Raw genomic sequence first — 24,682 nt, forward strand, 5'->3', positions numbered from 1 at the left:
GGGGTGGGGGCCAAGCACAGACAAAAGATTCCCCATCTTGTGCCAAAGCTATAAAAGCGGGTGGAACGGGACAAAGGGGGCTGCTAGTCATGAGAAAATCTCTGCTTACCACCTGAGATATTTGCTGGATCTAACAAAGACTGTACCAGGAGAAAGGATTGGGCCCAGACTAGGAGGGAGTCTAGTCTGTGAAAGAAGCTTATTGGAACATCTCTGAGGGTGAGATATTACCTGTAATCAGTTTCTTAATGTATTAGGCTTAGACTTGCGTGTATTTGCTTTACTTTGCTTGGTGACTTACTTTGTTCTGTCTGTTATTACTTGAAACCACTTAAATCCTACTTTTTATACTTAATAAAATCATTTTTGTTTGTTAATAAACCCAGAGTAAGTGATTAATACTTGGGGGAGCAAACAACTGTGAATATATCTCTATCACTGTTATAGAAGGCGGACAATTTATGAGTTTACCCTGTATAAGCTTTATACAGAGTAAAATGGATTTATTTGGGGTTCAGACTCCCAGAAAGGCTGAACAGTGGGAGCGGGGAAAGTCCCTGTTAGCTGAGAAGCCCCTGGGGCTGCAGCCACTGGGAGCTGCAGGGGGCTGTGCCTGCGGACAGTCAACATAAACAAAATGTCTCGCGGCCCTCCAGGGGATTACCCTAATGGGCCATGTGCTGAAAGTTGCCGACCCCTGGGTAAAAACTTCCTATGCTTTGTTTCCACTAGGATTTTATATTAAGTTGTCTATCTCAATGTAAGAACACTGTTTTATTTTTTTCAGTTAAAACAAAGATTTACAGACTTCTTTTCTCCTTATGCTTCTTCCCAACATATGAAATTAGCTGTAAATTTCTTGCTAACAGTCTCAGACTGGAACTCAGGAAGGCAAATTCATAAGTGACATACACTTACCAGCCCACTTCAATGAGTGAAAGTGAATGGATCTAAGGGAGTTTAAACAGATATAACTTACATGTTGAAGTGCTGGAAGCAGTGGTAAAAAAAGTGTAAGTGTGAGTGGGGACTAATTTAACATAAACTTCTTACATCCTTCTTTTATTTTATTTTCCTGCTATACTCCTCTCTTCCTACCCCTTGTTCTGAAAGTTACACCTACTTGATTATGAATTAGACCAATTTAGCCTTACATCCACTTAATTTTCAATTTACTGAACCTCTGAAAATATGGCCCTGGGGCAAGGCTGGCTTGAGGAGTGGGCAAGCAGGGCAGTTGCCCCGAAAGCCAACTTTCAGAGGGAGCCACATCACTATTTTTTTTTCTCTGCCATTCAGAAGCGGGGGAACTGCCCTGGCTGACAAAACAGCTAGGGCTTCTTCTGATCTCAGTACAGGTCATTTTTACGAGCATTCATCGATTTGGAAGCCAGAACGGACCATCATTTAGTCTGACCTCCTGTATAACACAGACCATTACATTTCACCCAGTCATCCCAATAACTTATCTGGCTAAAACATATCTTTCAGAAAGCCATCCAGGCTTGAGCTGAAGACAGCAATTGATGGAGAATTGATGGTCTTGTTATGCCTTTCCCTGCTACATTAAAGAGCCCTTTCATTCCTGGTATTTTCTTTCAGGGGAAGTGCTTATACATTTTAATCAAGTCACCTCTCAGTCTTCTTTTTGATAAACTACACAAATTGAGTCTTTTAACTCTCTCACCCTAGGGCATTTTCTCCAGCTCTCAAATCATTTTTGTATTGGCCCTTTTTGCTGTAGCATCGCACTGGGAGTTCATGTTGCACTGCTTCTCCAGTATGACCTCTAAATGCTTTTCAGAGTCGCTGCTTTCCAGGATACTGTCCTCCATCTTGTACATATGACATAAATCAGCAGTGGGCAACAAGCGGGCCACATGCGGCCCACCAGAGTAATCTGATTGTGGACTGTGAGACATTGCGGGCCGCAGGGATATTCTGGCCACCGCTTCCTGAAGCTCCCATTCGCCAGGAACAGTGAACCACAGCCACTGGGAGCTGCAGGAGGCCGTGCCCGTGGACGGTCAATGTCTGCAAATTGTCTCGCAGCTGGCAATCCGCTTACCCTGATGGGCCGCCTGCGGACCACAGGTTGCCCACCACTGGCCTATATTCTTTGGTCCTAGATGTATAACTTACGTATTTTAATACATCCAAATGCATTTGTTTGAATGGGTCCAGTAAGAAGCAATTCAGATTGCTCTGTATGAGTGTTCTATTCTGATGATAATTTATCTCTCCACCAATCTTTTTGTGTCATCCACAAATTTTATCAGCAGTGACTTTTTTTTTTATTTACTTCCAGATCTTTGATAAAAATGTTAAATAGCATCAAGCCATGAACTGATCCCTGTGGAACTTTACTAGAAACAACCCCATTCAGTGATGATTCCCCACTGACAACTATTATTTGAGATCTGACAGTTAGCCAGTCCTTAGTCATTTGATGTGTGCTTTATTTATGTGGTAGAGTGTTAATTTTTTAATGAGAATGTCATGCAGTACTAAGACAAACATTTTACAGAAGTCTACATTCATTATATCTTCTGAGTAACCTTTATGAACCAAATAAATAATTACCTCCAAAAATTAAATGTTGGGGTTTTTTTTGACAAAGTCTGTTTTCCCTAAAACCGTGTTGACTGGAATTAGTTATATTACCATCTTTTAATTCTTTATTAATTGAATCCTCTATCAACTTTTTCATTATTTTGCCCAGGACTGACACAAGTCTAACTGGCCTTCAATTACCCAAGTCATCCCATTTGTGATCTCTTTGACCTATACTTTTAGGACTTTTGGGTGCAAGAGTATCTGGGCCTCCTCATTTAAAAATGTTTATCTCTAGTATAAGCTATTCAACATCCTTCTTAATTACTAATAGATGGAAAAGTAATTCATCATCCTCTTACGATAAGTATATCATCCTGCTTCTTTCCAAATGCAGAACAAATATTCTATTCATAGGTGTGTGTGTGTGTCACATTTGGTTTGCTCATCAACTGAATGCAAGTTATCCTGCTTTACTAATTTCAGACACTTTCTAAACAACTTACTTATCTCCTTATTGCCCAGGATGTGTGGGAAAGGGATTTACCACTCCCTGTTAAAGATCTAATTATATGACAGGGTTGCATGCAATAACAGGAGATTGGACTTGATGTCCCAGTAGGTCCCTTCCAATCCTAGGTCTTATGTCCTAACATATAGCTTACATCACTTCTTTTATCATCACTGTATTTGGACAAGAGGCATATATGCTTGGTAAGAGATCTCACCTTAGGTCTGAAGAAACTACTTTTAAAAATGCCCAGGGAGTATTTTTTCGTACCTCCTGGTGATGTGACATCAAACAACAAGTTTGTCCTGCAGCACAAACTGCAAAAGTGGCAACCTTAGGTATAATCTCAATAGTGTATTGAAAGAAGGGTTATCACCTATCTGGTCTGTGGCACAGTGACTACCTATGTAACTCAAAATTGCACTGATCATTTCTTTTGAGTACCATATTAATTGCTATTACATTCAGTTTGCTCTTGCTATCACTCTAATGCTCTTCTTAGGTCTTTCCCAAGTATCTCCCTTTCTGGTGAATTCTAACGTTAATAAATTTGTGCTCTACAAAACCTGCAGTAATCATATATAGTTACCCTCATTAATACTTGTAAACTTAATATTTCTAATTCCACGCTGCACATATTAATAGAGAAGAAATTTGTGTTTTACTGTGTGACCAAGTAACTTCATAGCACAAAAATATCTGTTTTGTTTTTCTTGGAGATAGTCCTGCTGCATAATTATGAATTCATATATAGTTCGGACACAGAAACTTAAAATTGAGTTGTCTCTCTCATAATGAAGATTGAAATTTGATGTCATGATGATTTATAAAACATATTATCAATAATGAGATGTCCTGTGTTGAAATTCGACCACAACATTCATAACAAATTGCCGCAAAATGAAATATCCTCAAGGAAATAACATGACATTCTGCAAACCACTGACCTGAAAACTACCAATGTGAGCTCAGATAGCTGTCTGCTAAGCAATTCAGCAATACAAACTTGATTCATGTAGAGAGGGATAGGGTACATTATGTAAAACCCTCCAAGTTCAGTCTGTGGCACCTCCTTACATGTGCTGTGAATTGTGGCTCAGTATATCTCCGGGGGGGGGGGGGGGGCAAGAAAGCAGGCATCTAGCTTGGACAGTGAATTTGCAACTTAGCTTAGTATCTTAATTTCTTGTTTGAAGGAAGAACAAGTGATACTGGTAGGTGGAGGGTATGTACAATAAAAGGAAAAATAAATCTGATGAAAATGGAGTGTTAGTATCTGTAAATTCACTGGTAAATATTTTTGAGCAAGCTATATTTTAAGCTTACATGCATGTGTAAGGGGATTGTTATCCACTTATTAAAACTCTGGGGGTGTTTTGGTTGGCTAGCTCCCAGTACTAAAAGTAAGGGGAAGGGCCAAAGCAAAATCAGGTCCCTGAGACTGACAGTCCCCAGGGGCAATGGGGAGAGACCAGTGCTCCAGGTCAGCCTGATTGACAGGGCAGGCAGGCTCATCAGGGAGTCAGGAGGCTAGGGTGGGTCCTGTCTTCTGTGTGAGCTGGAATTGCCTGGATCAGACAGAGTGGGACTGAGCAGAGTTACAGAAGCAGCCCACAGAGCAGACCTGTGCTAGGAGGAGAGCTGTAGCAACCAGGGCCCGAGGGCAGAGAAGCAGCCCAGGGAGCTGGAGGCAGAGCAGCAGCAGTGCGGAGGCAGAGTGGAGCTGGGGCTGGAGCAGTCCAGTGCCACGTGTGGTGAGCAGATGGGGAGAGCGAGGGGGACCCTGGGCAGCGGGCCCAGCACTAGAAGACGCCTCCAGCCAAGACTCCTTGCTGGCCAGACTTGGATGGGGATCGTAACCCCAACGGGGCGGGGGCGACGCTGGGATGAAGGGTCCTGCTACCTAGAGCCCGAGGGTGTGTAGCCACCGCCAGAGTAAGTGTCAACCCGCAGCATCCCTGCAGCACAGCCAGGGCCTGAGAAGGGGCCTGGGACTTGTGAGGAACAGACTGAACTTCCCTTATATTCCAGAGCCGCTGGTTGTGACGTCCCCGTGCCGCAGAATGGGGTGATGTGTTTTCCTTTAACCTCTCCAGTTTTTTCCTTATTTTTAAAAATTGATTGCTGTTTAATCAATTGTATTTGCTTTGAACTGTATGGAATTATCAGTAGGTCAGGGAAGCATCCAGTGCAGAGAGAACACCCCTTACTGGGACACCCTAGTCACTACACTACGTGATCATGGCAAGGTTGGGGGTCGAGCCCCCCAGGAATCCTGGGCCTAGCCTTGTTGGGTTACGAGGATTCTGCCACATAGGAGAGTGGAAGGGGAGTCCTTGAGGTCAGGCAGACCTCTGTGTAAAGGGAGTGGGAGTGAGGACTCAGATCCTTTCGTTAGCCCATTTCACTGGGGTAGTGTATAAGCCAGGAAAGTTCCCCACAATAGCGGGACCATTCCCCTGCTTATACATGTATTTTTAGTCCTTAAAAAGACAAAATATATATAGTAGATTGAAAAGACTTCCTGCAATGTTTTGTGACTCTTTCAGTTTAGTTTGCACTTCATATATTACTGAAACTTTGTGTAAACACTGTCATGCAGCAGTGTACAATTTTTTAAATCTATCTTTGCTGGATCTCTCCAATGATTTCCCTGCATTAGTTCCTATGTGCCAGTCAGAAATGCTTGTTTCTTCCTTTTGCCTTCTCCTGAGCTCTTGCCTTTGAAAGTCTGCTTTCTGCATGCAATTTGAACATGTCAGAAAGAAACTCCCCTTAGCACTTCACCTCTTATTAAATAGGTCATGAATCTTTCCTATAATTATGCACATTAAAAATTACATATGTACAAAAGGCATGTTTTATAAAGAAAGCTGGGTATGCTGGTGGTTCTCTTCTGGAATATTTTATTCAGCCAGGAGGACAGAAATGCTTTCATTGTTTAGACACAGCTCAATCCTGTGCAGTATATGTATTTCAGCTTTTGACTGAGATATAAAATTGAGGTCCTGACCACTTCTGGTCATTAACGATCCATGACACATTTGAAAGAATTACGGTGCTAGCACCAATATCCTGGCCAAGTTTCAATATAGATTATACCTTCTTTCTGTTGTATGGTCCCATATTGTAAACACTTGGGGCACGTCTGCACAACAGACTTAAGTTGACCAATGTTAAGTCAGCTTACAGCAACCAGGGCTACACTGTTACAGATGCCCCACTACAACATTTATTTTGACAGTAAAATGAATATGTGTGCTGGATGCCTCAGAGTAAAAAGTAGAGACAGTCTCACTTTCATGACATATTTGATAAATTCATCTAACTGGATAAAGAACTGGAATACTTCTGTCCAAGCTTGCTCTGAAAATTGACTACAAAAATGGCACTGGTGACTTCCATATATCTTTCTTTATGAATCTTTCAAAGGTACTGTTTACAAATAAAATTTTTTTCTGGTTATTCATAAAGCCACACTTCTATCTATTTAATTATGGGCAGAGTTTTTAGTACCACCTAGTTTGTAGCATCAAATACAGTTATGGTTGCCAGTTTTAATTTGCCAAACTTTTAAGTGTTCAGGCTGAGATTTTTTTCCATGCCAGATAGGGTGACTAGATGTCCTGTTTTTATAGGGACAGTCCCAGTCTTTGTGGCTTTTTCTTATATAGGCACCTATTATCCCCTGTCCCTGTTTTTCACACTTGCTATCTGGTCACCCTAATGCCAGGTGTCTGTGCCAGGCTGATTTTTTTTTGTCTTTTTTTTTAAGTTTCACCTAGTTTCTGAGAACTGAAAACTGCCCATACTTGGCCAAGCCTCTGAAAAATCTCATTTGAATGTACTCACTAGAGACTTGTTTGAAGTTTGGTAGCTAAAATCTCCAAGAGTCCTTCTATGCTGGGTATGCTCCAGCCAAAGGCTGCAGGGGCTGAGCAGGACTTTCCTGAACACTGGGGTACCAGGCCCAAGAGCAAATCTTGCAAATTCGCTAGCTGTTATGGCAGTTCTTCTTTCAGGACAGTTACTACTTGGGGAACCCATGAGAGTGCAAACATTCCAACTGGCGAACTTCATTTCTTTGCTTTGTATGTTCTGATTATAGCTGGAGTGATCCCCCTGGACATGGCCATCCAGCCGGGGTGTGCGAGAGAAAACCTATGTTTAGGGCATCTTTTCTAGCCCCTCCCCCATTCAGGGTGAGCAGAGGTAATCCTGAAAAGGACTGCTCAGTCATGGGCGCAGATACAGAATTGCGCTTTTGCGATTTCTGTCTCAAAATTCCAAATGCAAGACGACCAACACATGGCCGCTGCCTGCATGCAGATTTGTGACTAGGGACTCCAGATATCACTGCTCCTGTCTCCCACACCACTCATCCATCATCTCAGGACTTTGTTAGTTGGAGATGTTAACACCCTTGGCAGAGGTCTATGTGTGAAATCTTTTAACATGGGGAGGCGGTGCACTGGCAGCAACCTCTCAAAACTTGAAAGGAAGGAGCCCTGGACTTGGTGGCAGGGATGTCCATGACAACCGGAGGTCTCTGTACTGTGGCCCTCACCTGCCTTCACAGCTGCAGAGAACTGACAGGTCCTCAAACACACTTGTTCCACAGTTGGGGTCTTGAAGTTTGGACTGCACTTCATTTGGAACCTCACTTCAGAACTGTTTGCCAAGAGTGACCCTCCCAGGAGTATAAGACTCCAGACAACATAGTTCTGAGGGTCATTGGGACACACAAGCCTTTCCACCACAACAAGGTTCAAGGAGATGACCACCTGACCTAAAGAATGATGATGTGAAAATTTTAAAGAAAATGGACAAGTCAATGTGTGGGAATTACCGAGGCATTGTCCTCCTTTCCATTGCTAGGAAGATCCTCACTCACATCCTTTTGAAATGTCTCCTCCCTCTTGCAGAAGACGTCTTTCCGGAATCCGAGTGTGGTTTCAGACCATGTTGGGACATCCACTGACATGATTTTTGTTTCTCAACAGATCCAAGAGAAATGTAGAGAACAACACCAGCCATTGTTTATGGCATTTATTGACCTAACTAAGTCCTTTGATTCCATCAATCATGAAGTCTTATGGAAGTTGCTGTCTAGGCTCGGTTGTTCATTGAAGTTCATTTGCATTTTCAGGCTACTTCATAATGGGATGACTGCCACCATCCAGTTCACCATCTGTACTGGTGTTAAATAGTGCTGTGTTATTGCCTCAATCCTTTTTTCTGTCTTCCCATGATCTTGTTTCTTATTCATGACTTCCTTTCTTCTGGAATAGGGATTGAGTATCACATGGACGACTAGCTCTTCAACCTGTGGCATCTTCATTCTAAAATTAAGGTCACCAGGACTGTTATTACCCACCTTCAGTATGCTGATGATTGTGCTATCCTCATGCACACCAAAGCTGACTTGCAATCCATCCTAGATCTTTTCTCAGGTGACTATCATAGCCTCGAACTTTCTCTCAACATTGGGAAGACTAAAGTGCTCCACCAGCCTGCCCCAGCACAAGTTTCCCCCCTTCTCTCACAAATTGTCATCAGTGGTGAATTCCTGGAAAATGTTGGTAGCCACCTCTCCCAAACAGCCAATCTAGATGTGGAGATCAAACATAGAATCCATTGTGCCAGCTCATCTTTCAGAAATTTGCTTCATCACGTCTTCATTGACAGAGATCTGCGGATGTAAACTAAGATCCCGGTCAATAATGCAGTTGTCATCCCCACTCTTCTTTATGGGTGCAAGACGTGGGTGACATACTGAAGCCATTTTAAGTGTCCGGAGTGGTTCCAACAACGCTGCCACAGGAAGATTCTCCATATCAGATGGGAAGACTGTCGCACCAGTGCCACCATTCTCTCTTCAGCTAATATCACCAGTGTTGAGGCGAAGATTATGAAACATCAGCTTTGTGGGGCTTGTCATTGTGTGTGGATGGCTGATACTCTTCTTCTGAAGCAAGTCCTCTCTTCTCAACTTAGTCATGGTAAGAGGACTTGCAGGGGGCAAAAGAAATGCTAGAGGACACCCTGAAAGTATCTTAAGAATTGAGGCCATGAATTGGGAAGAGCTGGCTAGCAATTGACTGCAATGGTGTTGCATCATACATCAAGCCTCAGCCCATTTTGAAGAGAATGTCCTTGCTCAAGAAGCTAAGAAATGGCAGAGAAGGAAGGGAAACTGTATAGCATCCCAGCCAGCAGTTGTGCTCTCTCCAAGCAACCACCTCTCATATATGTGGAAAAACCTGTAGAGCCTGGATTGAGTTCTCAGCCATTTTCACTCTCATCAGTGACATTTCTCCTGTCAGACATCATCCTTGTATTGAGCAATAGTTGACGATGATGATGATTTTCAAAAGCACCTTAGTAGGTTATGCACCTAATTCTTATTTATTTCAGTAGGAGTTAGGCACCTAACCTACTTAGGCACCTTTTAAAATCCCACTAGCGTCTATCTGTATCTTTAGGTATCTAAATACCTTTTGAAAATCTGGCCCTTTAGCCACTTAATGGCCATGAGAAGAGCCTTAGCTAAGGGCCTGCAGACTTGCTTCTATTAGGAGAATAGCCCATGGAGAAACTTTTCACCTGGTACCAACTTTTGCACTAGGGAATAGAGAAAAAGTAGACCAAAACAGGGGAGCTATATTGAGAGAGAGGGGGAAAAGGAAAGAAAGAGAAGAAAATAGGGAGGGATCTGGAAGAGAGAGAGGAAAAGAGAAGGTGATGGGAATGACAGAGAGAGGGAGAAGCGAAAGAAAACAGAGACTGAGAACTAGAGACTTCACATAAAGGTAGAGAAAGAGAAGAAAGAAGTGGAGGATAGTGGGTGAAAATGTAAAGCAAAAGTAGATGAAAAAGGAGGGAGACGGAGAAGGATTAGGCAAAAAACAACCACAAACAGGGAAATGCAGCAATGGGAAATGGCAGAGTCCTGGTGCAGAACTGTCACAAATAGGGGAATACACACCCAAAGGGATAGGAACTACTGAGCTAGATATACATGTAGGGCATAGCATTATTTGGTTCATTCAGGGATGGGGAATTATTAAATTCTGCATCCTTCTAACTAGGAGTTGTAGAATTAAGATATTAGGGTATGGGTAATAGAATGGAGTGGCTTGCGGTTCGGAGTTACGACGTTTCAACTTACGATGCAATTTTCAGGAACCAATTGTGCCATAAGTCTGAGGACTGCCTGTATTTCATTTATGCTACAAAACGTAATCTTTGTTCAAACACATGCTGGAAATTTTCGAGTTCTGTATTCAGTCATACAAATTCATCTGCTTGAGAACTCTATCTCATATTTTCTAGTCATTTCACACACAGTGACTTATAGCCATGTCTTTATCTTGTTCCATTCCCAATTCCCATCAAATTCAGTAGGAGCTTTAGGTGCTAACACATGGCAAGGTAAAGCTGTTAGCTTTTACTGAACAATAGATAAATGGGAAGTGCTTTAGCAACTCAGCAAATAAAATAAAAGGGTAGCCCTGAGTCACACATATTTGCTCTTGTTTAATTTCATAAGGAGTTGACTGAGTTTATAATGTTTTCATTGTAAACATTATTGTAGGTTAAAAGCATAGTGTGAAAATATTTTTTAAATGAAAATTTCAGTCCTGATATAGGTGGTCACAACTGCACTGACTTAAAAAATGTGATGTCTGTTTGTCATAGGACTTCAATTCACCTAGATTTGTGAATACTCAGCAGCTTTGAAAAACAGGCTACAGGTGCCCAAAATTAGAAGTAAATTTTGAAATGTCCCTTAATATTTAGCCTAAAGACTCTCTCTGAGTCAGTGGCAGAGCTCAGAATAGAAGCCAAGAACCTTGAATGCCAGGCCCTGTTCTAACCACATACCTTCTTAGTAAATTATTGCTTTACTGCTATTTAAAGTACTAGTAAAAATGTTCTTTCTTTTTTTTTTCACCCTAGAAATTACCTCTTCAGGTTACAGCTTGAGGATCTATCTCTAATCCAGGTATGTGCAATATATTTTTCTGTCTGTCTCAATTAGTTCCTGGTTTTGATGTCATGAAAAAGATGTTTCAAAGCTGTTAATCAAGATATTCAGATGCTTCACAAGTACAGCAGACTGAATGGCTATTTTTGTCATCTTTGTTGCCCCTCATTATGTAAATCACATTACTCATTTTAATCCAGATTAGCCTTTGTCTTGGGCCATACAGTCCTGCTGTTATCTCACTATCTACTGTGATTTTAGTGAGAGTTAATATTTACAAAATGGAGGATGGGGAAAGAAATGGTTGCTGTACTGCAGAAGTGGTCTGACTTGCAACTGAGCACCCTGCTATGGTTTTGTTGTGAAACTCTTAAGAATCCATTATCCCTGTTTGAAAAGCATCTGTCCTTTCTTTATAATTGTAAATGAAAGGAGCGTACTCATATTTGCTAAGGAACTGCAAACAGCAAGGGAAAAACAAGGGTTGTGATAAACAAATACAAACTAATCTGCTTGCCTTATTTAATACAGCTAATTGCTTTTTAAAGTTATTAGAGCTTGAAATCCAAGTCTTCAGGCTTCAAGAAAAGATTAGAAAAAAACTCAGATTAATTAATTTTCCCCCTGAACTTTGTAAGGACATAGGAAGTGTCCACATTCAGAATTTGTCATGTATCTGAGCCTTATATTCACACTGGCCTCTGATTCTCTTTACTTTTTACAGCAGTACTGCAGTATTCTTTCCATGCACACACTGCCAAAGCAAAAGTATTTGTCTTCCTTTTTGAGTTCTTGGCTCTAAAAATTGTTTTACTGAATTTGATTTAAATTGGCTGATGTGTTATGATATGGAAATACAAAATGTGTGCCTGATGTTCATAAGCTTTTTGAGTGATCCTGGACCCAGTTTCAAGCCTATCTGGGCTACTTTATGTTTTTACTTTGAAATCACATTATTGTAAATCCCAATAGTTAAAAAATCATGAGATTATCTGTCTTAAAAATAATATATATATATACTATTTTATATATATATATATATATATATATAATTTCTAGTTTTTATGGTTCATGTTTTCAAGCTTCTCTCCACAATCATGAGAGCTAGAAACTTTAAAAAAGAAACCAGAGATTCACAAAATCAAATGAGTATAGGAACAGGGGGTAAAAGAAAAATAGCAAATATCACAAGATTTGTGATAAAATCACAAGACTTGGCAACACTAATCAATCATACTGAAACTCAGTGCAATTCTCTTATGGTTTATTGAGGTTTCATAATTGTCACAAAAAATCTTAATCAGCTTTCATGTTGAGAGTTCTTCTTGGCTTCTGTCTTAGCTAGCTGGGCACTCTGTTGTGCCACTGTTGATGTCATCGATGACATCATGAGGATGTCTGCCATCACTATTGCAGCCAACAGACTGAGCAGTTCCTAGAATCTCCTTAATAGTTCCAGAGAGCTCCTGGATGGCAGGCAGGGGAAGCCCACAAAAATCAAAATCAAAGAATGAAACTCTAAGAGACTGAACATTTTGAAACTTTACATAATGGCAGAAAATTTTTTTCTCCTAACCTGTCAGTTTTATATCTTTGCTTTCACACAGTTGTTGTTGTCATAATAAGGACACAAAAACTTCAATCTAATTTTCTTTCCCGCTTTCATCACTTTGGTTACTTTACAAGAACCAGCCTTCGTAAAAAACATGCATCTGGTTTACAGCTAATAATCTACATTTTCACATCTGGAAGAGGGTATGTACAATAATATCTAGCAATAAGAAGTCTGCAGTGTAGCACACTAAGAACACAAAGGGGATGGAGACGATCCAGCCCAGAGATCTATTGTTCCTTTATTTGGAAAATTTCTCAAGATCTATCTTTGTGTTGTCTCTTTTCTGAGGGAAAAGGAAAATAGCTGAATCTTCCTCACTCACAAGAGATACTACAGGCATCAGAACAGAGATGAATATTCCAGTTCACCACCTGTTTCACCAGTTTCTGAACAGATTGTTATAGCTTTGTTTATTTTGTGAGAATTAGCTCAAAGTTTTTGTTTGTTTTTCAGCCTAAACTAACTTGTCAATTTATTTTGACCTACTAATTGGAGGTGTTTATCTAAGAATCTGGTAAAGAGTAGAGAGTGCTGAAATTTAGATCTTGATCCTTAAGACTAATGCACGTGAATAACTTTGTGCACATGCTTGAGTATTCGCAAAAGCTTCAGTGGGACTACGCATGTGCTTTGCTTTGCAGGACTGGGCTCTTAGGTAGGGCCACACATTGTTATCACAAATGTCCAGAGTTTCAGACTAAGAGCAGGTCTACACTTAAAACCCTGCAATGGCACTTCAGTGAAGATGCTACTATGATGATGGGAGAGCTTCTTCCATCGGGGTAGTTAATCTACCTCTGTGAGAGGCAGTAGCTACATCCAGAGGAGAAGCCCTCCCATTGACATAGCTCTGTGTATGCCAGTGGATTTTTCACACCCCTGAGCAATGTAATTATACCAGTGTAAGTTTGTAGTGTAGACCTGACCTAAGTTTAAAGAAATGGCCATTTAGCAACAGCAAGATAACAGTTGGAATTCTTGGATTTAAATTTGTCTTTAAACTTATAAAATAGAAATTTTATCATTACAAAGTGCCATTTTATAGTAACAATAATTATTTTTAAAATCATTAATACAGTAAAATAATTACACCCTGTTTCATGAAATTGCCTAATAACTTTGCAAGGGATACATTCACATTTATTGGTTAAAAAGAAATATGTATTGATTAGAGAGGAAATCTTTATACAGGGTGCATTCAATTTATTATCCTTTATTAAAAACTCCATTTGAAATGTAAATCTACACCAAGGAAATGAAAAGCAGGTTAACATTTATCAAAAAGGTAGCACTTCCATTAGAGTAGAGAGCCCTAACATCTTGTAAAAGTGATAGTTAGAGTTAGATTACAAGAGACAAGAAGTGCATCTAAACATAAGATAGGGTCTTATCTAGTAAGTCATCATCACTCATTGCTGACACATTGAAACTGCCATCCAATGTCAGGGTTCTGTGCTCTCCTTTACAGGAAAGTCCTATTGTTTGGGTTAGCAACTTTACTATGAAAATGTCTATAGTGAACCAGAAATATGCTCAAATAAATTTGTTAGTCTCTAAGGGGCCACAAGTACTCCTTTTCTTTTTGCGGATACAGACTAACACGGCTGCTACTCTGAAACCTAGCATTTGACATGTCTCAGCAGTTCTCTTTGTGAAGGGGATAAAGACGAGTTAAAAAGGCTGAAAGCCCTTTAATCTCCTGCCAGGGAAGCATATAAGTAAAATAAGTTCAAAGCTGACTCTTGGAACAATGAATGTATGGTGATTATGGATTAGGAAAAAAAGCCTTACAAGGCATTAGTTGTAGGATGGGTATTTCACTCCTCAGAACATTTATAGGCCTCATTATTATAAAGGTTACCATACTCTACCCTTCTAAAAACAATTTTTCAACCCTTGTGGAATTCTGTCCTTAAAGGTAAAAACTTTTGGCAAAAGAAAACTACGGGACATCATTTCTCTCTGTCTCTCCTGTGTATATATACTGACTGTATATATAGCTAGGCAGCACTAAGTCAGTCTACTGGGTATTTTTCACATATATTTGAAAAGTTGTAAATTCACATAACTGTGCAAATAATAATAGGTGTCAGAAATCAAGAGGGGATGTTAGTAAGAAATATCTTGACTATATAACATTTTTTTCAAGAGAGTTCATTTTAAAAATAAATGAATATGGGTGCCTCTCTTGAGCTCATAGATCTGTGGGTGTTCTGCAAATGAACACAGAGTAATTTGATAGTGAAGTCATAAAGATGTTCTCCTTTAAGCAGTTGTGAGACTGAACAGAGGCCACAAACATTTATAGCCTTATCAACATTTCTGTTGGATCTGTTGAAAGTGAAATACAGTAAATGGCTTGTAAAATTTTACGATGTTTGTGACATGTAGATGTATTAAAAAATATATGACCTATAAAGCCCTAAATGGCTCGAGATCTACCTACCTGAGAAATTGCTTTTCTCATCCATTTGGTACTGGCCTTATGGCAGGGTGTTATCCTTGAACGACCCTCAGTTTTGGAATCCACTCTCCCTAATCTGAAATACCCCAGGTTTGCTGACCACAAGGCCTGTCTATTCAGGGTTGCCAGTTCTCACTATTTTATCATGAGTGTCATGATATTTTTATTAAGGTCAAACCTCCTAGAGTTATATGCACTGAATAGCTCAGTGTTCATTTTTTTAAAAGTAAGGTTTTAACTCTCATGATGTTTTGGAAACATGAACCAAGTGTACCCTCAAAAGCTGCAAGGCAAATAAAAAGTACTCATTTTTTTTAAACCTCATTGGGTTAAAAACAATGTCATGATTTTGGAGGCCTGAATCAAGATTTTAGAATGCTTGGATTGATGATGCTGGCATTTTGAGAGGCAGAGACCAGACTGGGCCAATATATGTGGAAAAGGATGTTGTGTGGGAGGGGAACTGCTTTAGAGGCTGACTGTTATTGTTATGGACTGCTCCTCGGTTTTGTTTTGACTGACTGTATTTTTAAAGTTTGGCAGAAGCTCTTAGGAAAAGTTCTTTTTTGAATGGGATGATAATAAAATAGTAATTAATGCTTACAGCTTAGATTAAATAGTGAAATTTACTGAATATAAGTATTTTTGGGGTGTACACCCTGAAGCTTTTACACAGTATTAACCCAGGCAGAAATCCCATTGAAATTAAGGTCTTCAGGATTGAAGCCTTCATTTTTGCAAGTAAAGGTATGCCTGTATAGCTTGAAATAGTTGACAAATAGAAAATATGCTGTTTGGAAAAATTCTTATAGAGAATGTCATTCTTTAAGAGTATAGTGTTTTCTTTAAATGGAATTAAATGTTTACGAAAGATGCCAGAGACCTGATGCAGGAGAAAGTACCCTCCATGATGAAAGTTTTGGAAAATACCTGCTACTTGTTGTACTCTGAAGACATAGTATTTGCTCTTTAGACATATTTTTATGAACCTGAGGGTGTTATCACTGGCACGGGTGATTTGGCATAAACCAGAAAGGGTGGGAATCCATTAAACACCATGAACTAACTCCAGCCCTCCTTTCAGTTTTGTGACAGAATTTTAACAAAGGGTTCCCAAGGGCCTTTTCCAGCATATCACTATTAGGGTTACTAGGTGTCCGGTTTTCGACTGGAAAGCCCAGTCGAAAAGGGACCCCGGCGACTCTGGTCAGCACTGCTGACCAGGCCGTTAAAAGGCTGGTTGATTGTGCAGCAGGGCCAAGGCAAGCTCCCTGCCTGCAGTGGCTCTGCACGGCTCCTGGAAGCAATGGCATGTCCCCCCTCCGGCCCCTACATGTAGGGGCATCCAGGAGGTTCCGCACTTTGCCCCCACCCCAAGTGCCAGCTCTGCAGCTCCCATTGGCCAGGAGATGGGGCCAATGGGAGTTGCGGGGGCAGCGCCTTGGCCGCATCTCTGCATAGGAGCCAGAGGGGGGACATGCCGCTGCTTCTGGAAGCTGCTTGAGGTAAGCGCCACCCAGAGCCAGCACCCCTGCTCCCCTCCCATGCTCCAAACCCCTGCCCCAGCCCTGATCCCCCTCCCTCTCTCGAATCCCTTGATCCCAGTCCGGAGTACCCTCCTGCAGCCCAAACCACTCATCGCTAGCCAGAGCTCTCACCCCCCCAATCCCTGTACCCCAACCCTGTTCCCCAGCCTGGAGCCCCCTCCCACACCCTGAACCCCTCATTTCTGACCTCACTCTGGAACCCGTACTCCCAGACCCGTACATCCTCCCATACCCCAACCCCCTGCCTCAGCCTGGAGCCTCCTCCTGCACCCCGAATTCCTTATCTCTGGCCCCACCCCAGAGCCCGCATCTCTAGCCAGAGCCCTCACCTCTTCTCGCATCCCAACCCACTGCCTCTGCCTGGAGCCCCCTCCTGCACCTTGAAGTCCTCATTTCTGGCCCTACCCCGGAGCCCACAGCCCCACCTAGAGCCCTCACCCCCTCATACACCCCAACACCTGAGCCAGCCCGGTGAAGATGAATGAGTGAGTGAGGGTGGGGAGAGCGAGCGGCGGGGGAGAGGAATGGAGTGAGGGGTGGAGCAAGGGTGTTCGGTTTTGTGCCAGTATAAAGTTGGCAACTCTAATCAGTATGATGAAAGAATATGGGGAGAACTCAGTGACGAGACCTTGGAGATTGATTGTCTCCCTGAGCTTTCCTTCTGTATAGCTTTCCACAGACACTGTTTCTTTTTCCCCCACCCCTTTTTGAATCCTTAGAGTCAGAATTTGTAACTATCTTCTTGTTACGAGCATAAGGATGGCCATACTGCCTCAGATCAATGGTCCATCTAGCCCAGTATCCTGTCTTCTGACAGCAGCTTGTGCCAGATGTTTCCGAGGGAATGAATGAATAAACAGAACAGGGTAACCGGTCTCCTGTCGTCCAGTCACAGCTTCTTGCAGTTGGAGGTTTAAGGACACCCAGAGCATGAGATTGCGTCCCTGACCATCTTAGCTATTAGCCATTGATAGACCTGTTCTCCATGAATTTATCTAATTCTTTTTTGAACTTAGTTACACTTTTGGCCTTCATAACATCCCTTGACAGTGAGTTCCACAGGTTGACTGTGCACTGTGTGAAGAAGTGCTTCCTTATGTTTGTTTCAAATCTTCTGCCTACTAACTTCATTGAATAACCCCTGGTTCTTGTGTTATGTGAAGGAGTAAATAACACTTCCTTATTTACTTTCTGCACATCATTCATGATTATATAGCCCTCTATCATATCACCATAGTTGTCTCTTTTCTAAGATGAACATTCCCAGTTTTTTTAATCTCTTTTCATATGGAGGCTGTTCCATACCCCTAATCATTTTTGTTGCCCTTCTCTGTACTTTTTCCAATTCTAATATATCTTTTTTGATGCAAAGAATTAATTTAGCTTTTCTGCAACAGCCTTGTCTTCCTTGAGTGCTCTTTTAACACCTCAATCATCCAGTGGCTCCACTGATTGTTTGGCAGGCTTCCTGCTTCTCATGTATTTAAAAAAAATGTTTGCTTTAGTTTTTGTGTCTTTTGCTGGTTGGTCTTCAAATTCTTTTTTGGCCTTCTTGATTATATTTTTACCCTTGACTTTCCAGAGTTTATACTCTTTTTTATTTTCCTCAATAGGATTTGACTTCCAAATTGTTGATACCTCAACAATGTATTACATATAAACTAAGAAATACAATGCTAAAGGAATTATTCTTTCCAGAAATTTCAAAATCAGTTTTACTTCAATTCTGGGGATCACAAAAACCTCCATTTATACTGACGTTGTACTGAATTTACCTCGTCTATTTTAAACATTTTTCAGTTACTCTATGTACCAACTAATTTCAGTAGGAATTCAGAGATAAAAGTAGGGAAATTACTCTTTAATAATTTCATCTCCTTGATTTGGCAAATTGCCAACTAAATAAAACACCTTAATGATAATTCTTTGTCACTCCTTTCATCTCAGTTCAATTATTTTTCTTGTGTGTGAGATGTAGTTGGTGACTGTTCTTATGGGTGTCTATGATCACCGATAAAATACATGCAAGGAATCTGCTGATTTATCATTCTGCCATCAGGAAAATTCACTGTGCATGAAGTCAGCTGTAGAAAAGTTCCTTTTCTAACTCTACACCAGAAAGCATGAGGGCTTAACTAGTCACAGCATGATTCTTGACATCCCATCTCAAGACTTTGAGTTTGAAAACTATTTTAGGGTCCCTAATTTAAACTCCAGTCCAACTGGGACAAATTTTGTCGTCATCTTATCTCAGAAATCTACTCAGGGAGAGTACCTCTCTGTGCTTTCCTTTGCAGAAGGGAATGTTAGTCACCTATGCAGTTACATTCACCTCTGCATTGTGAACCCCACACTGCTCCCTTCATGAGGTCAGGAATCTATGAATGAGGAGGAGATAAGCAGGAGGAGGGCTGGGATAGGTGGGCTTCACAAGATCTGCCCCAAACATTAGTGAATCCTCAAATCTGGTAATGATGTTTGTGGCTGCACTGAGCTTTCTGTGCCCCCTTCACAAAGTAATCACCACCATCCCCTTCTTGGGAGTCCCGAGGGAGATGAAGCAAGGAAAGCTCTGGCAGCATAGCTACACTACAGCTACATTCCCAAGGAGAAGGTGTTGGGTACTGAGCAATGGATGATAGAGTGGGAGCAAAGACATGGGATCTCTGCTCCTTTAATGGAGATCTGTAAATCTTAAGGTTAACCCCCCAGCTTCTTCAATAGGATGGATCTGAAGAGAGGTTAAAACAAATCAAAATCTTCTGTATAATATCTGTAATCACAGTGCCAGTTTGTCAGTTCTGTACATAGAATTTCTCTTTACAGATATAATGTTTGCTTTTACATGAGGTGACAAACTAATTAAACTGGAGGTAACTGGAACGTTAGAGATGAATTCAAAAGGTTTTGTTTTGCTTGTTATAACAAAAATGTTGTTCATCGAACAAAACTTGTGAGCAAAATTCATAATTTCATTGAAGCCAGTGGAGTTTCACCATGAATGAATCTGATCATAAGTGAATATAGCTCAGGGCTAGCTAAACCTTGTCCAAATGGCCACATTAGCCCACAGGATACACCTAATTTACATAAAATATACTATCTTGAAGCTATCCTAGTATTTATTTACAAGTATGGCCTGTGAAAACTAAGTCCCACCATGCAATGCTCCTTGTCTACTGAAGATGAAGTGTCATATGCTGAGACCTGTGGTCTCCACAGACTGCACCCACATATTGATATAGAGTGTGGCTATTATTGTAAAACACTATTCGTCACATTTGGCTTATGGCCTGCATTTTGGCTCAGTGCATCCTATGGGTGCCTAAAGTGAAAGTTATACCTTGTACAAAAAGATTTTGACACATGATACTGGAGAGTATTTTTAGTGTGAATGTCTGAGTTGATGTGCAGCCCCCCCTTTGTGAAATATTACTCTGTACAGTCTACAGACTAGAAGGACAGTTTTATTGATGGATTTTCCCCCACTTGTTGTTCATTTATACTTGGCTTCTAGGTAATCTGGAAGCTGAAATTCATCACTTACATTTAAAAAGAGAGTAACTGTGTAACCAAAGAATATTGATAAACTAGCAGGGCTCTGCTGCTACCTTGGTTTATCTGTTGGTGTCAGCATTTTGTGAGGGAGGTAAGAAGAAAAAGAAAGCAGGGCATTGTTCGTCATTTATTCACTCAATCTGTCATAGATTTGTGCTAGTACTGAAATATAAACACAAGTAGATTTCTAAACAAATGAGTCTGAACACATCCATTTACCCAAGAGAAGTTTAGCTTTTTTAATTCCTGTCTCACATTGTCAGCTTGTATTTGCTGTTGGTTTAATAAATTTTCCTTTCTTGTTTTGGCAATGCAGAAGGTAAAATAGGTTCTGAAATTTTTCATTTCACCTGCAGTAAAGTTTAGTTTTTCTTTTTTTTTAAATGTAAAGTACTTGTACTTATGGTCCAAGATCAAGTGGATGTCAAGGTCACCTGGACATACCAGGTTTAGTTTGGTGACAAACTTAGAAGAAAGCAAAATCGGTATGTGCATACATTTTACAGTATACATACAAAAAGGGCCTGATTGGTTTTACAGAGATGTAACTCAATTGACTCCACCGCATTTATTTTTGATTTAAACTTGTGTAAATGAGGGTCATCCAGCCGCATACTATTGCATACAATATAAATAAATGTGTCTGAGGCCAATTTTCAAACTGCCTGTATCTTCTTTTTTTTTTTTAAAGAATGTAGCACTAATGCTTACATCTTCACTGAGCTGTGTGATACTGATGTGGCTGTGGTATAGCAACAATGATAAGCAGGCATTAATTTTAAAAAAAAAAAAGTTTTGGCAATAGCGCTGCTCTTCTCGAATTACCCAGAAGACTTTTATTTTTTTTTAAATAACAAATAGCTTATTTTCACTGCTTCTACAACAGAGCCACATTGTTTGTGAACAAGGCAGTACTTGTTCTGGCACTTGGGCCATCCTTTGAGAAGTGGGCTCTTTATTCAAAAAGTGTAATAGTCAGGGAAGATAGTGAGAAAAGAGCAGAAAATATTAATGTCTAGGCTGAAAGCAGGTCCCATGTCACTTAACACAATATGCCTGTGTGGAGTGGTTACTACAGCAGTAGCTTATGCGCTTGTGCTGCTCAGTGCTTATGCCCCAAAAGTGTGACTATTAATGAACCTTCCACTGACATGGAACTATACTGTACATGCTTGCTTGCGATTTTTTTCTGGGCACTGATCCTATATATATCTATCTATCTCACGGAAGCTTATGCTCAAATAAATTTGTTAGTCTCTAAGGTGCCACAAGTACTCCTTTTCTTTTTGCAAATACAGACTAATACGGCTGCTACTCTGAAACCTGATCCTATTCTATACATCCTGCTGATCATTTTTAAAAAGATCATCATAGGGATCACAAAGGCCTTTATTTTCCAATCTTGTACAGATTCATTCAACAACTCTAGTAGATGAATCAATATTTACACTTTCAGATGCTTCCAATCATAGAAGATTAATGCAACAGATATTTCTACAGGTATTGGACAAGCCCTGTCCAGAACTGTAGTTTTGACCAGAGTTGGGCATAGGTGCTGGAACTCGGGCTGCGGGGGGTGCTGCAGCACTCCTGACTTGAAGTGGTTTCCATTATATACAAGTTTACAGTTTGGTTCAGTAGCTCTCAACATCCCCACAATAAACATGTTCCAGCACCCTTGGAGATAGGAAGCCAGACCTTGATCTAAACTAGTGATGGTGAGCCAAAGTTCTTCAGAGTTTAATTCAGATATCCTCATCCAGATCTTTTGAGGACATTCTCCCTCCACTTTTCCCCCACCACTCCTTCTTGTTTCGAGGAGGCTTCCGCCACTTCTCCAGTGTTGCCATCAGCTTTTGGAGCAAATCATTTCACCCATCCGTAATGGTAATACAATATGATGAGATACTGTCAGGTGCTCTAAATCATGTCAAAATATGAAACTCATTTTGTTTCTTAAAATTGAAAACCTATATGTGATTTAAAATGTCATATATTGAATGTATGAATGAGTTTCCTATAATAAATCATTCAACAGCAACATTCCTGTTTTTTAGGAATTATTTGTAGGTAGACAAGGTGAAAACATTTTATTTAAATAATGAACAGAGAGGTCACAATGTATCAAAAGCATCTGCATTATTTCTTGTTGATTTCTGCTTCATATTTGGGATTATTTGCATTACACAGGGATTTCTGCTTCATATTTGGGATTAATTGCGTTACTATATTCAATATAGTGAATAAATACTGCATAATATTAGAGAAATACTGCCCTTGAAAAGCAGCTAGTGCAAAATGTTGCATTCCTCTCAGATCGGGTGGCTTACTATGAACAGATAACACCAGTGCTCTGCATACCTGTTTGTGTCTGGGTACAATCAGAATATTAATTATGATCTTCATAATGCTGTAGAGCCCTCCTTGTATGTTTCGTTGTAGCTGAGATCTGCTGGGTTGCTCTTGTTGCTCATGCCTGAGTTCCTGCTTTATAGTACCTGTAGCCAAGCATTCTTAGTTTTGTGCCCTCACTTTTAAACCTGCCCCATGTGACAGTCTGCCTAAAATGGACTTTGGTAATGTTCAGGGCACAGTGCAAGGCATTTTTATTTAATCAGGTTTTTAAATAGTTTAGAAATGTCACTAGTCACTACCAGAGCAAGAATGTCCCATTATAAGATCAGGATGTGGATTATTTTTGAGTCATGTGTTAGGTGGATTCCAAAATTTATCTGTTTTTTTTCTTTAAGTACTGCATAGCACCCAGATACTAGAGTACAGCCATTTCATAAATGTATAAATATACTAATAATTTCTACTCAGGAACGGACATGATTAATACCTGAGAATGCATGGCTAAATGTGAAAGCTAATAATGTTTGAAGAACACAAGAAATATTGTGCATGTGAAAATATGCATGTACATATATGTATATCTTCCATACTCATTTTGCAACAATTATAGTCTTCTAAAATTGCATTTATTTAGGTCATTTGGGGTATGCTCTCCCTTCAGAGTTAAAATTCCACTGATTTGTATGTTACTGTTTGGAGGAATTCTGTGCCAAAAATTTTAAAATTCTGCATTTTTATTTGTCAAAATAACATAACGTAATCACACCAGTTTCAATTATTTTGGTAATTTATTTCAAAATACTGTCAGCAAATATGTCTGTAACAATACAAACAACAACAAAAAATTCCCTCAGAAGTAGAGAGTACCATAGGACAACCCAGTTCCTGTTTCTCTGCTATACTTTTGTGCTGCGTCTCAGTCTGGGTGTGTCACATGTGCCAGCTGGACATATCTTGGGGTGAAACTCTGCCTGTCCATCTGACACCCATACCCCCTACCCACAAGAGCCTAGCTATGGGGCACCCCCTCCCAGACCCGCATCTCCTATCCCCCAGAGCTCAGGCATCCAGAGAGAGAAACAGGCTTATGTTGGGTCCTGGGCTTTTTTGAAGTTTCCTGCATGCAACCTCATTCCTTCAGGATTTGCTGGGAACCACAGCTGCTAAGAACCCTCCAGTTTGCCCTCCCTCTCCCCGTGGCAGTGTCCTGTGCTTGAGAGCTGGGCTTTGCTGGGTCCAGCTGCCCCTAGTGGTGGGCAGAAACTCCGCAGCACCAATTCTTCAGGGGAAATTAAATTCTGCGCAGAACAGTAATGCTGCACAAATTCTGCATTGTGCAGTAGTGCAGAATTTCCCCAGGAGTAATACATGCACTTTTCATGGAGAATAAACCTATGTAATTTCTCAAATTTAAGAAATTGGAAATATGTGGGATTTAAAAAAAAACTTAAACCATATTAATTTTTGCATTGTATTTTGCTAATATTTGAGCAACATAAAGCATAACATGCTGCAGACTTTTATAGTGACAAGAATGAGTTTAACATTTGTATTTAGTTGTTTATGGAAGAGCCACCATACTGAGACATAAAGAGACTGAAGGCTATGTAGTCACTAGTATGCATTCTAATACAAGGCTTCTCAGTTGACTCACCATATGTTGATTGTGGTCCATCACAGGATTAATTCTAGACCTACATTTATTTGATGTACATCAGATTTGCTGTACATCAGATTTCAGCCTAGCTTCCTGATTCCACAATTCTGGATCATCATGAGATGCTTCCTTTTGGTCCTAGAAAATGATTTATTGTGTACTATAAATCTAAATAATCATTCTAATACTTTATTGCTTGTCAGCTGTGTTGTTCTACGAGTTAAAATAAGGAACAAAACACAAAAATTAGAAATCAGAGGTCATTATGGAGACACTGGAACTCTCAAATGTACAGTGTCTATAACTTGATCTGTTCTCATCCTTTGATAACAAAGATATTTAGGGTAATTCAGTTTGAAATTAACTGTGGAAGTAATCTTTCCATACAAAGGCCTGGTCTACACTACGAATTTATGTCGAATTTAGCAGCGT

General features: G+C 40.3%; 1 protein-coding gene across 2 annotated transcripts in view; it reads left to right on the forward strand.

Moving 5' to 3' along the window:
• The window catches only part of SEMA5A (semaphorin 5A), a 627,428-nt gene that overhangs the window by 261,532 nt on the left and 341,214 nt on the right, over window positions 1-24,682 (forward strand). For both annotated transcript variants that reach the window (XM_038392658.2, XM_038392657.2), the window contains exon 4: window positions 11,027-11,072. In XM_038392658.2, the coding sequence (XP_038248586.1) occupies window positions 11,027-11,072 (46 nt within the window). The remainder of the gene's footprint in view (window positions 1-11,026; window positions 11,073-24,682) is intronic.

Source organism: Dermochelys coriacea, chromosome 2 (assembly GCF_009764565.3).
Source record: "Dermochelys coriacea isolate rDerCor1 chromosome 2, rDerCor1.pri.v4, whole genome shotgun sequence".
Classification (NCBI taxonomy): Eukaryota; Metazoa; Chordata; order Testudines; family Dermochelyidae; genus Dermochelys; species Dermochelys coriacea.